Here is a 17,420-nt window from a genome sequence, read left to right as displayed (position 1 = left end):
TTCTGCTGAATGGATATAACTTACTGCTTGGCTTCAATTATGCAATTACAAGCATTTTCAAACTTCACTGGCGATGCCTTGCTGATTAGCTAGACTGACTGTAGGTTGTCTAGCAAATAGTGCCTACCTGATGGGACAAAACTGTGATATCTACTACAGGAAATCTTTAACAAGTCTGTTTCTATAAAACTAGATACCCCGGTATATGTCTGTATTTAATGTGCTGTTAACGACAACATTAAATTTTTTTGTACAGAAATTTTAAATCTTAAGCCACCTCATGAATGTTATTACTAATGCCTCTGGCTTAACTCAAAATAAACAAACTGAGAAAGTTGCCCTTGTTTGCAAATACAACCTCAAGTGGCCCCATGCATTGCCCCGTCCCTTGTAAATGACTTCTCTTTCCTCTGTTTGTGCACAGTATTTCGCGTGCCACCGACGCTGACTGGGAGGATCTGGCCATGGCCGACCGACCACAGAGCATGATGGGCAATGCGTCAGTGAGCTTCAACATGCTCGTACAGTGTGCCACCTCACAGATCGAGCACATTCGCAAGTCCGAGGTGTACCAGGTGTACCTGAAAGACAACCCCACGCTGTCGGCATGTGGAGCTGTTGTGCTGGGCATTCTCAGCCTGCCGGCACTGACCTTTCTCAGCTTCATCATTGTACTTTGCCTTCTCACATTTATGGGCTTCCTCTTTATCGAAGGTCAGTGGGATGTTTGCTTACTAACTTCATTTTAAGGAATGGCTGGGTCATTGCCTAATTTTTTTCGAGCAGATGTATTAAGAATTTCAGTTGCCTGTATTTAAAGCACACACTTTAAACGTTTGCTGGCATGTGGCTTACCTGCTCAAAACATTGTTTACATTGTGGAGATCTCCTCCCGTGCTCTTGAGACAAATGAACGACAACACAGTAGTGCAAACAGTCACAAGGGCATTTATTGCACCTTTCATAGATCAATGCCTGCTAGCCGAGTTGCTATCCACAAAACATGCCGATGGGCGCGCGACAAATCTAGAAGTCCGACTCACCGCGACCGGATAGCGAGCGAATATGTTCGCCCCATGCTGGATCGCAACGCCTGGTCATTCGCGTGTACGGTCACGCAAATGGTGGCGCTTTCGAAGGCGGCCACGTGAGACGGTCTCGCAGAAGCATGGGTTGGCGCACGCGCGACACGGCATGTCTGTACCGCTTGACGATCTCGAACCCAAAAAAGAGCGCCTTCCGCTCCCGCACCCAAGTAACCCCGCCGGTAGCAGCGCAACACTCGCGCCATCTCTCGCGCTACGCTTCAACCACATCGACCGCCGCGGGCGTCACGCAGGCCACGCGGCGAAGCGGGATTGCAGGAGATGGGGGAAAACAGGATATCTGGGGACGCGCGTGAGTCGCGCATCCCCACAACATACAATCCTTTTGAGCACTGTAGCAGCTCTGGTGGCGTTAGGGCAAGGAATCCACCAAGCCCGTCAACGAATATGTTCAGTAGTAGGAATGAAGGAAAAGGGTTTATTTGACATTACTTACCAAGGCTCCAGTTATGGAAGCCTACTCTTGCAGGAGCTTGTTAATCTCTTCAGTCTCCAGAAAGAAGTTTTCATAATTTGTTTCAAACTTGTTTATTTGGCACTTCTAGACCCAAATGAGCATAGGAGAAAAAGAAGCCTAAACAAACGAAAAGGAGTGCTGAAATTTGGTTGTACCCGATCGGGGACTGTGGGTCTCAATGGGTGTGGAAGTTAAAAAAGCAGTTCCGGTTTTGCAAGCAGAGAAATATGCCACCATTTCATGCATTTCACTCTCGATTAACCGCTGCAGCCTGGATTGCGGCATCTGTTGTGCGATCCCAGCTTTTGTTGCTCAAGAAAGTGTCCTGTCCGGTCATATCTGACGTCATCCGGAGGTAGCGGAATGATCTTTCCCCTCTGTGGTTGACTTGGTTGCGCCTCTTCATCGTCACTTTCGGCTTCGTGACCTCTTGACCTTTTCGATCGCCACGTTTCCGCTTGAATTAAGGCAACAGCAATGTTCATTTTGAATTCCAGCAGATCGAGCGTTTGCTGCTTTGTGGTCTGACTTTGCTCACAGCCTCTTTTGTACTCGATCCATCCGTTGCAGCAGGCCATATCCAGAAACTGTGCGAACACACGGACCGTCCACTTTTTCGTTCGCATAGAGCTACGATAGTACGAGATGAAACGGTCGAGCAGGTCCAGTCCGCCCATGTACTTATTGTATTTCGCTACCGCATCTGGCTGCTGCACTTTGACTTTTTTTTTTCTGATCCTTACACCATCTTTGGCAGCTTCCTTCTGGTACGATGCCAAACGCAGTGGATAACATCAGCACAGATTTACGGTCCTTCCACTTGACAATGCATAATTTTTCGTCACTCCCCACCTTGACCACTGAATCTCCGCGCTGCATATCTCGGTCCTGCGGCATTGCGGCCGCAACTCCGCCGGTCCAGTTTCCCATCACTGTTCCAGTTAGAAACACATTTCCTTTGACCAGGTGCTCAGCTATCTTGATGCTTGTGAAATACCTGTCCGTGAAGACAAAAGTATCTCAATCTCGATTTAACGTATGGACAAGTTTCTTGATAACACTTCCACCGAGACCAAATTCCCGCATGTCATCACCAGGAACTGTTCCCTTGCCAACATAGATGGCGAAGTCCAGCACCAAGCCGTCTGGGGATGCCATTACAAAATTTTTAAGCCCTACAGGATATGGCTTTGAGGGAACGCACTGCCGTACAGGGCACCTTCCAGAAAACGGTATCATTTGTTCGTCAATGGAAACCTCACGGGATCGCGATAGCTCAATGCAGGCGTTTCGGAAAGAGGTGATGATAGGCTTTACGAGAAACAGCCTGTTATTCTCCTGTTCTTCATCTGATATTGACAGCTTGTCAATGAAGTGCACGTGGCTCCTGAGTTCAAAAAAGCTGTTTCGGCTCATTGCCTGAGCAGTGAGCTCGATTCTGAACATTCTTGACCAGTACAGTCGAACCCTTAGAAGCTTGAGGATCCCCATTGCAATGTAGATGCCCACAAATATCTTCAGTTCTTTCGAATCTCTTTGCACAGACCTCCCTCTAGCCTGAACAGAGTACAGGCTGGAGTACACGAGACGAGAGGGCGACACCACAAGCAGCGCTTATGGTGTCGCCCTCTCGTCTCGTGTCTCGTCTACGTTTTGCGCTGTTAACACCAGGAAGAATTTCCATGCTTCATGCCGTCGAGGAAAGGTGAGAAGTTCGGATTCTGCACCACGTGTGCCTGTGATATGAACATCTCGCATGGTGGCAAGTCGGATATCAAGGTCCACATTGCTTCGAAAAAGCATCAGGGATACGTGCGAGCCGCGGACAGCCAGCCAAGCCTAGCAAGTTTTGTGCGCAGCGACAACGACCTCGGTGTGATCTGTGCAGAATGCCTCTTTACGGCATTTTTAGTTGAACACAACATCCCGCTGAGTGTCAGCGACCATGCCGGACCGCTTTTCTGGAAGATGTTCCCCAAGTGCGAAGAAGCGAAACGCTATGCCTGTGGACGAACAAAGACGATGTCAATTGTTCAGGAAATGCACTAACGTGGAGACTCCTTTGCTGGATGCCATAAAACAGCAAGTATTTTCGGTCACTGTGTATGGCAGCAATAACAGGAATATGCAGGTTTACCCTATTGTTGCAACAAATTTCATTAAAGAAAGGAGCAGAGTCAAAAGCCGCCTTCTTTGCCTTGGGACAATCCAAGGGGAAGCGACGGGTCACAAGATTGCAAATCTGGTTCTGGACGATTTGCCTGTTGGAAACCTGTTGGCTATGTGTTCGGACAACGCCAATGTCATGATCGGCAAGAAGAGCAGTGTTTCTACTGTATTGAGAGAGGCTCAACCAGGTTTGATAGGGGTTGGTCGCCTGTGCCATCTCATCAACTTGGCCGCCCAAAAAGGAGCTTCATGTCTTCCTGTAAAGGTTGATGAGGCTTTGGTTGACATCTTTTTTACTCCGAGAGAAGCTCGAAATGGAAAGATTGACTTCAAGAGTTCCAAAAAATGCATGACGCCGAGGTCAGAAAGATGTTGAAGAATTCGCCGACACTTGGCTGTCGTTGGGAAAGTGTTTGAAGAGGCTGCTCGTCCAGTGCAAACCACTACTCAGCTTTGTTTATCTGAAACAAAGCAGTGCAACAAGCAGAGCTTGTTCTTGGAGTCGCACCAAATTCCAAAGACTTCCTCACAAACCCCCAAGAACCCTGCACTGACCCCAAAGTCTGCTACACATCTTCACAAGACTGCTGCAGGCCTCGGGAAAAAAAGCATCCACGGTGATGAACTCTCTATAAAGAGGAAAGGAGCTTATTCTGGACCTCAAGCAAAAAACCAAAACTTCATACCAATGATTCTGGGGAAGCCAGCCACGTGACCTGTGAGGAGCGCCTGTTTTATTTTTTGTCATCGGAGCTAAACAGGGCATGCTGTCTTTTTCTCCAAAATGTTATACCGCTTTTTGAGAAGGCAAACTGCATTCTTCAGGCACAGGCTCCTCAGAATCATGTGCTGATGGGGCTTCTTTAACTGCCTTTTCGAGGATCTCCCGACTAGATTTGTGTGCCCAGTTGTTGTCAAGGCATGTCATTCATTGCTGGAAGTTGACTATGAAGCTGCAGAGAATCAGAAAGGTGATGAAGACATAGTCATTGGCAGCACAACCTACTGTGTGGTTGAGGCACTGAGCTGCATTGAGAGAGAGCAGTTCCTCTCTACTGTATGCCTGTACTTAACGGCAGCATGCGATTACATTCACCACGAATTCCTGCGAGAAGACGTCAATCTCAAGATGCCGGAGTTGCTCTGGAAGTACAAGCTCTGGAAACTTCTTCATTCAACAGTGTACGTCATTTTATTATGGCATTTCTTGCTATCCTACCCCAGAGCAGAGTGGTGAAACAAAAGAAGCAATCGATGCACTTGAAGTCGAGTTTGCCAACTTGCAAGCACATCAGGTTCCAGCCGACATATTGAATGAGCCAAGGTGCGACATGCAGTGGTCGCAATTAGAAAGCGTTCGAAGTGTCGACGGATTGCTCAGGTTCCACAGAATTTCTATGGTTATGCTGGGTATTCTCTCCTTTCCCCACAGCAGTGCTAAATGTGAGAGAATATTCAGCACTGTGAACAAAACTTGAACGGAGTTTCGCTCATCTCTGTGTGAGAAAACACTCGAAAGTCTGCTGATGGTCAAGGGGCACCAGAGTGGCTTTGAGCAAATCTACACGGGGAAGTTTCTGAAGCAGGCAAGGTCGGCAACAGAAAAATCATTGCAAAAATAAATTGTGCCCCAGTGGAGTTTTTGCTCTTTACTCTCCAAGACACGGATTTCACTTGCGGTTGTGAAAACGTGAGTAAGCTTGTCGCTAAAGGTAAATTTCTTAAAAAAATAGTGCTGCCATGCACCTCCCGCCCGCCACAATAGCTTTACAATTTTCCAAATCATCACGTTGGCAGGTATGGGCATGCAATATGGGGCACGATATCATTCTGGCAATCCAAGGACGGCGCCGTTCTTCGGTAGCATTTGACGTTGGCCCTTTCTATCATTAGTTCAGGCTGCCTGGTAGTGGCAGGGGGTGCCTTTTATGGACCTGTCAGCTGTTCGTGTCAACGCTGTGTTGTCTTCTTGGTAGGCACTGATGGATGGGTGGGGGTTGCCTAGTGGCAAATGTCTAATTAATGCCCTTAGCCGTGTTGAGACATAACAGACACCTCCGCTGCCAAAAGATTCAACCTGAGGTTGACCAGCTGACAGGTTGCCCGAAGCATCGATGTTTGGTCGTGGCCTTGGGGATTGTTCTAGGAGTGATGGTGATGTCACACTGCAGCTTGTGGGTCCAGCCCTCACTTCGTTGTATGCATCTCACTGGGAATACACATGCACACGCACACACTGGTCGGCGTGTGCCAGCTACGCGTTTACATGGATGCCATGATCCCCGCATCTCTCTACAAAGTTCTACCCCCTCTCTCTGTCTTTTTTTGTCATGGTCAGCTCTCGGCAAGACAGAACTAAGTTGCCTATCTCAATGACATTGCTAGCAATACATACGGGACATGTTTCTAAAAAAAATGCTCTGAGCTCGTTGCCTAAAATCCCCGGCTCAGCCAGTCTTCATGCTTATTCTGGCTCTCTTTCCTATGCTTGGCCTCGAAGTTATATTCCTGCCAAATGAGGCTATCTCAGCAGTCTCCCGTTTCTTTTTGACATTTTCTTCAGCCATACAAGAGGGCAATGGTCGCTTTCGACCTTGAATTTCGTGCCTTCAATACAGCATCCTAGCTTTTGCCTGGCCCATCCTATGCACAAACAGTCTTTCTCCGAGGTGCTAAACACCTCTTCTCGCGATTTCAGTTTTCTACTGAGGTACAGCGCGGAGTGCTCTTCACCGAATTCATTAAGTTGGGCAAGGACGACACCTAGACCACGGTTGCTGGCGTCACACCAGGGAATGCATTCTCTGCAAAAGTCGGGCAAGACAAGCACAGGTCATGAAGACAAGGCTTCCTTCTCAAACCAATCCACATACAGTCGAATCCGGATATATCGAATTCGACGGGGATCGGAAAATAGTTCGATATAGCGAAAATTCGATATACAGATATAGGCCAAAAAAGCACTCGCGATCATAAAAAAAATTGTGGCTTACCGATTGGAACAGCCACGCATACAATATGAAAGCGCTTTATTTCACGGAAAAAAAATCACTAATTTTGGGCTGCTTTTTCCTCTGAAAAATGAAGTTTAAAACACTAGTCTCAATCTTCTCGAGTCTGTCCAGGTGCGAGAGCCCAGTGCCTTCCATTTCGCCGCAACAGCGCCGAATCAGGCTAAACGCTGACGCCAGTTCAGTGGCTGTGCACGGACGCATTTTTTCGAAAACACAGTTGCCCTCGTCGTCGCTGGAATCGCCGTCTTGAACGCCAGCTATTCCGGCCACAATGTCCTCATCAGCGTTAATGAAGTCATCAACAGTAGCTTCGCACGGGACGGCGCCGGGAAAATTGGGCAAGTCGCGGAACGCGTCCTCCAAGCACTCATCGTCATCTAAACATTCCGGACATTCATCTCCGGCCACTTCAAGGTCTGCCTTGCCGAAACAGTTGGCTACTGTGGCCTGCTTCACGTCGCCCCAAGCGCCGGTAATCATCTGGATCGTGCCGCGCAGGTCAATCTTGATATCGGTTCCCATGCGGAGGTTTATGAGGAGCCGTTGAATAAGTCGCTTCCGATAGCCTACCTTGAATGCCTTTGTGATACCCTGGTCGAGGGGCTGCAGTCTCGCTGCGGTGCTCGGCGGGAGAAACTTCAATTCGACGTGCTGCAGCTTGCAAGTCGTTTGATGGGCCAAACAGTTGTCTACCAGAAGGCAAACTCGGCGGCCCGACTTGCCCAACTCAGCATCCCAAGCCTGCAGCCATTCAACAAAAAGTTGACGTGTCATCCAGGCCTTCCTATTACAGCCGTAGCAGACGGGAAGCTGTTTACAGTTCTTGAAGCAGCGCGGTGACTTGCTCTTCCCGATCACGAATGGCCGTAGCTTGCACGAGCCGTCCATGTTGGCTGCAAGCAGTACCGACACACGCACTTTGCTCATTTCACCGCCGTGACATGAGGTTCCACGAAAAGCGAGTGTCTTATTTGGCAACATTTGCCAAAAGAGACCAGTTTCGTATGCATTGAAGATTTCTGCAGGCGAAAACTTCTCAGTGATCTTCGGCCACTCCTCAGAAAGCCACTGCTGCATCTCCTGGCTGCTGACAGCCCCACTTTCGCCTGAAATGGCCTTTCCTACAATGCCGTGGCGGTTTTTAAACCGTTGCAGCCATCCAGTGCCACCGCAAGAGTTCTCTTCGCCAAGAGCCATAGCAAACCATTTGGCCTTTTCGATTAACATCGGGCCATCCACGGGAATATTTTTCGCTCGGATTTCAAGAAACCACGTATAGAGTGCCTTCTCCACTTTGTCAAAAGCAGCAGGGCGCACACGACACGCGCCCGAGCGACTTTCCTCACCTGTCCTGCTTGTTTTTTAACAACGTACTTGAAGTACTCCGCGGCATAGAGTTTCCTACAAAAATTTTATGCTCCGCGGAATGCCGAATGCGTCTGCCACGGAGGACTCAACACGCCGGATTACTTCAAGCTTTCTTGCAAAGTCCAGATTCTTCCTCATTTTTATGTCCGCGGATGCCATAGGTCACCAGATGACCGCATTCGCACACGCTACACACGGCACAGAGGTACGCACAACAAAACACGCGATGGAGCAGTCCTAGCGAAGCCTGTTCGAGCGGCAGTCAACGGGGCTGCGAAGGAACGACAAAGGGAAAAGAAAGAAGAGAGCGGGGAGAAAGATCGACGTAATATGCCGTCGAAGGCGCTGTGTTCGTTTTTTGAGGCCTCTCTGGCTCTCTCCTGGCCCACGAGCGACCGTGCCGACCCCTCACTCTCTCTCTCTCCCTTTTTCCAGGAAGCGTGGCTTGGAAACGTCGCCGCGTCTCCATGCCGCGCACTCTCTTCGCTGAGCTCCAATGCCCTTGGCCAATGCATACGCCGGCGGTAGAGGAGGAGCGAGAGAGCTCGCGCCGGTGGGGTGCAAGAACGGGGGAAAGGCTCTGCGTCTCCGTCGCTAGGCGGCGGCCGCGCATGCTCAGAGGAGGAGCCTGCTGACTGGCTCTGCGGAAATGTTTTCCCCTGAGGACCAGACACGAATGTCTTTGGGAAAAGCGCACCTTCCAGGGGCGCATTGCGGCGCGGTGTTCGATATATCGAATGTCCGACGAAAATGGAATTCGATATACTACGCAATTGTCCTGTACTTTTACATAGTATTTTCAAGGGGGTAATCTGTGTGTTCAATATAGCCAATAATTCGAAATATGCGGGTTCGATATATCCAGGTTCGACTGTGTTCCAAATAAGCTCCGCAATTCTTCCACGTTTGTATGACATGCACTAACATTTTTCTCTTGTCCACAAAGGACCCGCACTAAAGAAATAATTAAAAATTTTGCTGGGGTGAGAAGGTGAAGGTTTCCGTGTGGAAGCCGAAACGTTTAAAAATTTTTTGACAAACCCATTTTGGTCGGTGTTCTATATTTTATTCCTATTATGCCGTTACTTCTCGACCAGACGAGATTTCGTCAAACTCTTAATTTCATTCAACTACAACAGGCATATGGTCAACCAACTCTTAAGTCAGTGAACTAGGCTTTCGTGTGGAAGCCGAAACGCATGTTTTTTTGACAACCCCGTTTTGGTCGGTGTTCATTCCTGTTATGCTGTTACTTCTCGACCAGATGAGATTTCGTCAAACTCTTTAATTTCAAAAATTTTCTGCATAAATTATTTTCTTCAAACTGCATGAAGATGTGAGCTTATTTCTAAATGCTACTACGCACGCTCTAATCGATACTCAAAACGCTGTTGTCTTATGAATACATGTGCGAGACACACACTAACTCTTTGCTTCTCGTCTGAGTGAGACACACCTTAAAGGGACAAAATTGTGCAGTTAAACAATGTCTCCGCTAGATATGTGTCTTTCTTCCAAAGAAAAAATGAATCTTGCAACCACTCCTGGAAATTGAACTGATACTCAAGTGCACCACTACAGGTTCCTAATAAATAACCTAGAGTTGATGGTGCAAGCATATCTAAAAGAAATGAAGCCTATTTGCTTAAAGAGAATAACATATCGAAAAAACAGTTTCCAAAATTTATGTGCGCAAAAATAGTCTCCTTAAGCCGTACTTGAGGCGGGCACTGTCTGAAAACTCTTGTCAAACTTGTCAACCCGGGAATACAAAGGGCACGTATGTCATTCCCCTCGCTGCAGACCCCCGATACCTTTCGCACTGTCCCCCTGCCTTTTTGGCATTGCACTCAGAATGCACTGCCTGGTATGACCACTTCGCGTCGCCTGACTGCCGCGCTCTCCCGTGTCATACAGGTTACACCTCGAAGAGAACTGAACGAGGGGCAACATAATTGCCTCCTGGCTTTTGTCCTCCCCTGTGCCGAACGTCTCGCTTTTTCAACCTCATCTGACAACTCTTATGCACTCTGACTTGAAGCATTCCATATGACAAACGCGCCTTTTTAAATATCATTGTGCTCCCCACAGGATTTAGTGGCTTTCGATTTATTCAGATGTGTTGCCTTCCCTGCCGCATTTTTGAATTTGTGACATCCTTTTCTCTTAGCACTGTTTCTTGTGCTGATTTCTGAGTGTCTTTCTTTTTCCCTTTAGCAGCTCCTCAGCCTGACCAACTTCCTGAATTTCTGTCAGCGAAACCGGAAAGGTTTCCTCCTCCGGCTTAACTGCGTCTCCGGAGCTAGCTGTTTCATCCTCTTTCTTTGCACTGTGTTCAGCGTCGTAACACAGCACCTGACCCTCTTATTGAATTTCGGTCGTGGTAATCGAAAAGATTTCCTCCTCCGGCTTAACTGCATCTCCGGAGCTAGCTGTTTCATCTTTCTTTCCTCTCGAAATCTCCTTTGGAATTCCTCTGCGGAGAGTCTGTATTTTGCGAGGAAACTCAACTTCACTGAACTGTACACGCCTGCCTCGGCTGCGCTCAGTCGGGCTACTACTTGCGAGGCTTCTCCCGGCAGCCGCTTAAGCATCCGCTCCAGCCATGTGTCCTGGTGAAATGATTGCCTCTCACAAATCTGTTTGAAATCAATCAGGTAGAGACCGATGTCATCGCCTGTTTCATACGACTGAAGAAAACTCATCATTTCCGCGCTTTGCATTTGTGACGGCGCTGCATCGACCCTGCTCCCTAATCTCGCTAGTCCTACTTTCATGATGCCTTTGTGTTTCTTCCGCTCTTTCTTTCCTCTCACACTTCTCTTCCTCTCTCTCTTTCCTCTCGTGACATATCTTTTCCCAGGCATAAGTGAGCTTGTCCTCCTCGAAACCCACATCGTCAATCGAAGCATGAATTTCGGGTTACCTCAACTTATGGCCAATATCCATACTGAGCTCTGCTGCCAAGAGCAACAGCTCCTGTTTCTTTAACACTCTAATATTCATGCTTTTCCGAGAACTGACTACAACTTCCCCTGTATTGACCGCACGCCCGGTGGTGATCAACTACAGCTAACTGCCCGATATAACCCTGTCCTTATCGTGCGGCAAAACATAGTTGCTCATGCCTTCGCCCAACGTTGAGCTTGCGAAGGTCGTGTTTCCTTGAGCCACGTTCCCAGGTCCACCAATCCCAGATCGTGGAACTGCCTTCTGCTGCTCTTCTTTCAAGTTACCTCGAGTCGTCCAAGACTCCACGCCGTTACTGTGACGGTTGTGCCTCTCTGAGCCATGAAAAGGAGGTCTGCTCATTCTGGATCCGCAGAAGTCACTCTTCCATCCACAATTTTCCTTGTTCTTGCAAAGTTCGTGCCTCCCGGAGCCACATTCACAGGTCCACCGATCCCGGATCGTGTGGACTGCCTTCTAGATCCCATTGCTGTCAACCAGTTTGTTGCAGCTCGAGGTGGTATTAGGGCAAGGAATCCACAAGTCCATCGACGAATACGTTCAGTAGTAGAAATGAAGAAAAAAGGGTTTATTTGACATTAGTTACACGGCTCCAGTTATGGAAGCCCACTCCATACAGGAGCATGTTAAACGTCCGAGTTCACATCGGGACACGCCGACCACACTACCTGTAAAGTCTCTGCTTTTAACACCGTCGTCTTCCCTAGGCGACTCAACTAGAGAATATCATGACTGTATCGCGGCCAATCAGATTTGTCGAATCGGTTGCGATGCCACGCCCATACACTATTGCAACTTTCCGCAGCACCCCACCCCCGATGGTATGGAATATGTGGCAGGATATCACCCTAGTAATCCAAGGTTGGCGCCATTCTTTGGTAGCATTTGACGTTGTCCCTTTTCATCATTAGTTCAGGCTGCCTGGTAGTGGAGGGGGGGGGTACCTTTTGTGGATCCATCAGCAGTTTGTGTCAACACTGCGTTGACTTCCTGGTAGGCGCTGATAGATGGGTGGGGGTTACCTCATGTCAAACGTCTAATTATTGCCTTTGGCCGTGTTGAGACATAACTGCACTCACTTAATGAATTTTTAGCAAAGTCTGTAGTACTTCACCCACACACACATGTAACTTCTCAGGAACATCAGCCATAATGTTCTCACTACTTTCACTAAATTTGATCTCAGTGGCTGGTAAAGTTCTTCCAGGACAGCGAGTTGAATTCTAGACTGTTTGTAGAACGTATAATACAGTCGACTCCCGTTAATACGAAGTTCATGGGGACCGCAAAAAACTTCGAATTAAACGAACTTCCAATTAAGCACAAAACACAAAAAACAGCACTTTATTTGTGGCGAAATCGAGTATTTTCTCTAAGAAAAATAGTCGGTCATCTTGCTTTGCTTCTTCTTGCCGAATCGCGCTGCTGAAAGCAAGTTCTGCAGGCTGTAGATGTGGCGGAACGCTTCTTCCGCGTTACCTTCAGCGGCAAAGAAACGCTCCGCAAGAGCAAGGCCTGCAGCTACATCGGCAGCCTTAGGTTGCGGCTCGCCTTCAGCGTCATCGTCGCTTTCCTGGGTCGCTTCCTGGGGCCGAATAATCTCTACAATTTCGCTATCCGTCAGCGCACCGCACGTTTCGACCGCCTTGTCTACGGCGACGTAATCTTCAAAATTGACGTCCCCGAGAGCATCACCAAAATCAGTGCCGTCAAGCTCGCTTGTTGACGCTTCCTCCGCTGAAATTTCAGAGGCATCCTCCGAAGAAGCTGCCACAAAACCACAAGCCCTGAAGCAGTTTGCGATTGTTTCTTGCTTCACACGATCCCATGCTCGCGCCAACATGTGGATGGCACTAAGCAGGCTCACCTCGTACTTTGTGGAGCTATCCATACACAAAATCATGCGCTCGAGGAGGTGCCGCCTGTACAGGAGTTTAACATTCTTGATGATGCCTTGGTCCATTGGCTGCAAAACAGCCGTTGTGTTTTCAGGCAAAAATGCAAGGCGTATTGCACTCAAGGCTGGCACATTCACGTGAGCACTGCAGTGATCGACAAGGAACAACACCTTGCAGTTCGAAGCAGCAAACTTGCGGTCCAATTTGCTTATCCAGCTCTTGAAGATTTCGGCCGTCATCCACGCTTTTTTGTTCGCCTCATAGTCCACAGGCAGCGTCTTCACGCCTTTAAAACATCTCAGCTTCGCGGCTTTCCCGATCACAAGTAACCGACATCGTTCCGTGCCAGTCATGTTTGCCGCGATCAGCACCGACACTCTCTCCTTGCTGCATTTGCCCCCAGCACAGTCGTCGTCCTTGAATGTCAGGGTCTTCTCTGGTAGAAGCCAATAGAAGAGTGCAGTCTCATCTGCATTGAAGATGTCTTCCGGTCTGTATTCGGCGAGATATTCACGCAGCTTTCCGTCCTTCCACGTGGCGCATGTTTCCTGGTTAACGGACGCCTTTTCACCACACGCTCTTGAAAACCAGGTCATGGCGATCTTTAAAGCGCGTCAGCCATCCATCTGACGAAACGAAGTCATCGATCCCCAACATTGCTGCAAGCGTTCGGGCTTTCATTGCAACGATGTCTCCGCTGAGAGGAAGTTTGTTGCTCCTGGCCTCCCTAATCCAAACCAGCAGAGCCTTCTCCAACTCTGGGTAAGCGCCGGTGTGCATTCGCTTCCGAGAAGTCTTGAACTTGTCGTTCTCAAATGCATCCGTTATTGTGCACTTGTTCTTGATGTAGTTAGAGAGCGTGTTCGGCTTGATCCCGTACTTCCGCGCTATGTCTTGTTTGGCAGCACCTCCCTTCTCAACTTCCTTCAAAACCTCGACTTTCGTTGCCAGGTCGAGCGTGCGATAAGAGCCACTGTTTGCCATGGCTATAAACTGCGCGACTAGGTACAGTCAATTCCGAATCACTCGTGGAACAACCTAGCCTACGAGCTTCCCGCACAAAGGCGCTCGACCAACACACGCCTCGACCACTGCCTCGACATATGCTGCGCACGCTGCAAGACTAATTTCGCACAATCTCGCCACTGCCAGTATGCAGCGCTGCGTGCACCTATGGCACCCGCGTGGCCTCCGCGATCAGCTCCGGCCACGCGCGGCAGCCACGCGTGGCGTCCGGCGGGAGCCGATTCGCCTCCCGTTGGAGTTGATCGCGGAGGCCACGGCAGCTGTAGCAATGAATAATCGCGCCGCTCCAAGGAGGATGGCGTTGCGGGCGGCTGCGGTGGCGATGACACCAACGCGGAGCACGGAACCGTTGCAACACTTGAAAAATTGCACATTCTACCAAAGAATGACGGTCATCTCGAGGATCCCGGCTGAAAATTAACTTCCAATTAAACAATATTACTGGATGAGGACTTCGAATTATCGAGCGATTTCTTCTATAGGATTACATGCAAAACTGACGGGACCAGCACTTCACTTCTAATTAACCGAAAATTCCAATTAAGCGGCTTCGAATTATCGGGAGTCGACTGTACCCCTGGGTTCATGCGTAAACATACTCGCTAACTTCAGGATTTTCTGTATAAAGTTCCGCTTTCCAGTCTCTGAACCTTTCATTAGAAGTCTCCTGATGGTGAAAGGTCTCAAGAGGGGTACTTGCTTTGAGCAAGTTTTTGCAGGCAAGTTCCCGAAGCAGGCAATATGAGCAACAGCAGTGTCGGTGAAAAAGTCACTGTCGTCTGAAAACCATCGGTAGCTTGTCAATATTTGCTGTGCCGACTTTGTGACTGCTTGTTGCTTCGTCTGAATGTAAATAATTGTTAATAAGGTGTTAATGTATTCTGCAAAAGGCGCGTGCTCAGGACAAGCGTTAAAAAGAATGGCATGCTATTAATCGCCCCTACTAGTATTGTGTTCGCCGGATTTTATTATTATTAATTGAGCCCACTTAAACAATACTCAAGTGCCAAGAAAATTCCATAGCTATGACCGATAATTATTATAACCAAGCTGCACAAGAAAACAGAGGGGACTGACATCAAACATTTTGATTAGCAGAAAAAAGTGCGGTTAAACCAACTTACAGCATTACTGGTTTTAACAACACTCAGATGTAGCAATGAGCAGCTGCCCCACCATGAAATTTTGTGTGTGTTCTATGATAAAATAAACCACTGATGTACTACAACGTTCCCATGCCGCATTATTGGCCATAGCAATTTCGTCTGGCACTTGTGTGTCTGTGCCTATAAGAAAAGGAATGCCAAATCCAGGAAAATTGACCTATGGTTACGATGCTCCCTAATGTAAAATCTGAGCGCAGCTCTATATGTGTTTTCATTTCGCGATATATTGGTTAGCGCGGGCAATTTGTCTCGTCTCGTGCGGCACATTGTAGGTGGAGTGAAGTGTGGGAACACTGCTTCGCCAATCTGGAGATCACGAGAGGCAGTGCGTGGGTGGTGCACGGGTGCGATTCACAGCCGCCGCCGCAGGCGGACCTCTCAGACGATGCCTGCTACTCTGGTGCCATCTTGTAGCCATTGTTGCCGCACTGCGCTTTTCTTCTCACGCTTTTACTATATCCTCCTTGTCCGCTTTCTGTCTTAAGGTTTTGCAGCACCCTCCTCTTCTGCTTTCTTCCTCACGTATTTCATCCCCCCACTGCACTCCGCATTCGCTCTCATCCTTTGCTGTGCTTGTTCGCTCGGTTACGCCGACGCTCGCCACAGGAACGGGTGCCTACGAGCTACGCTCTGAAACAAAAGCGAACCGTCACACCTGCCTCAGAGCTCTGAGCACACATTGTACCCCATACTTTGAAACTGAAATTGCTGCCTCTAAGCCACTGGTCATCAACAGTGACTGCCATTTTGGGATGGCTTGCATGCCATCAAAAAGTGCGGGGCTACCGTAGTGTTGTCTGCTGCACAGCATTCTGAAACCATGCATGCTGTGCCTCGCTCTCCTTTCTCTGTACCCTGTGGCACCCCAGGGCTTTGTCATGGCATTATTCCTTCAATAATATGTCACTTGCTTGGTAAAACCAGCAGAAACCAGAATATGCCTGCAGGAACTATCTAGGCCTGATTGCCAAGACGCACATGTGATAATGAAGCTATGCATGTACTGTATACATTGTCAACATAGAAGGCACTTCTTTTCGTCACCCGCCAGTGGTGCCACACTGCTGTACAGTTCAACTGCAAAGTTGAAAAATTCAGATGCAAGCTTTCTACCACACCAGAGGTGCTCGAATTTTACCGGTTTTTGCTGCATGACACATACGGTTTAACATGCAATGCATAATTCAAGGCGAGAAATTTGATGTTGTGGCCCCTTTACTGTCTGCTCTTGGCTCTCAACAAACTTAAGCTTATGGAGAATTCAGTATATTTCCTGTTTTATCTTAGTGCTTGAAATAGCTTCAATAAGGTGCAAATGTGGGTTAGTCAGTGTAGCATAGCTCAGATTTCTGAAAATGAGGCAAAGAAGCAACACGCACAGAACGCAAACTAGGAGCTATTTGAGTTTGTTTTTTGTTTTGAAATTCAATATAGTTGGGTGTATTCAGATAAGGATAGCCAGATAAGTTCACATAAGGAGAAGTCAGCTGGCATGATGTTTGGGTAACTGGAGATAGCTGGCTGTGGCCTTTGTCCTGCAGTGGACATAAATTATGATGATGTCATGATAGTGAACACAAAAATACATGCATGGAGAACACAAGAAGAGACAGTGTCACATTAGTGGACATTAAATCAAGTGCAACAATACATGCTTCGTGCTATTCATTGTGTAGCACTACACGATTGCATGCTACTCAGTGTAGCACTACATGCTCGTTTATTTCACCATCATTGAATGGACCAGCTTGCCTTTTGCCACTAATCCTGACTTAGACGTTGTGTGCAACTACTTACATTTAATTACTTGTAATGCAACGGATTACATGTGATCAATTACATCTTTTGGTAGTATTGTAATTGATTGATTGTATTCTTTTACTTGGTAATACTCACTGATATTCAATTACCTTTTAATGCAAATAGCGTTCTTTGTCTACTTCAGCCGTATTGAGTCTGTCTGTCTCTCCGTGCGTCCCTCCGTCCCTCTAGTGGCAGCATCTGTCTTGGCGGAGCTTATGGGACAGTGAATGAATTGAACATATGTCATCTCCCGCTGAAAATCTCCCGCCTATTTTCGGCTTGCCCTGGGAAGATTTTCAAACAATAACCGTAGTTAACAATGACTGATTATGGCACTTACCAGGTTTTAGTGTGCACCTTCCTTTTTTTTTTTAAGCGAACCTTTCTTTGCCTATTCCTTAAACTTCCCCACTGTGGCTGCTGCTGTCAGGCGTCGGGGGTCA

General features: G+C 48.0%; 1 protein-coding gene across 3 annotated transcripts in view; it reads left to right on the top strand.

Moving 5' to 3' along the window:
* Positions 1-17,420, top strand: part of LOC142589526 (uncharacterized) — a 42,563-nt gene that overhangs the window by 9,956 nt on the left and 15,187 nt on the right. For all 3 annotated transcript variants that reach the window (XM_075700932.1, XM_075700931.1, XM_075700933.1), the window contains exon 2: positions 425-714. In XM_075700932.1, the coding sequence (XP_075557047.1) occupies positions 465-714 (250 nt within the window). In that variant the 5' untranslated portion in view covers positions 425-464. The remainder of the gene's footprint in view (positions 1-424; positions 715-17,420) is intronic.

Source organism: Dermacentor variabilis, chromosome 8, assembly GCF_050947875.1.
Source record: "Dermacentor variabilis isolate Ectoservices chromosome 8, ASM5094787v1, whole genome shotgun sequence".
NCBI classification, from domain to species: Eukaryota; Metazoa; Arthropoda; class Arachnida; order Ixodida; family Ixodidae; genus Dermacentor; species Dermacentor variabilis.
This window is presented reverse-complemented; position numbering and strand designations above follow the sequence as displayed.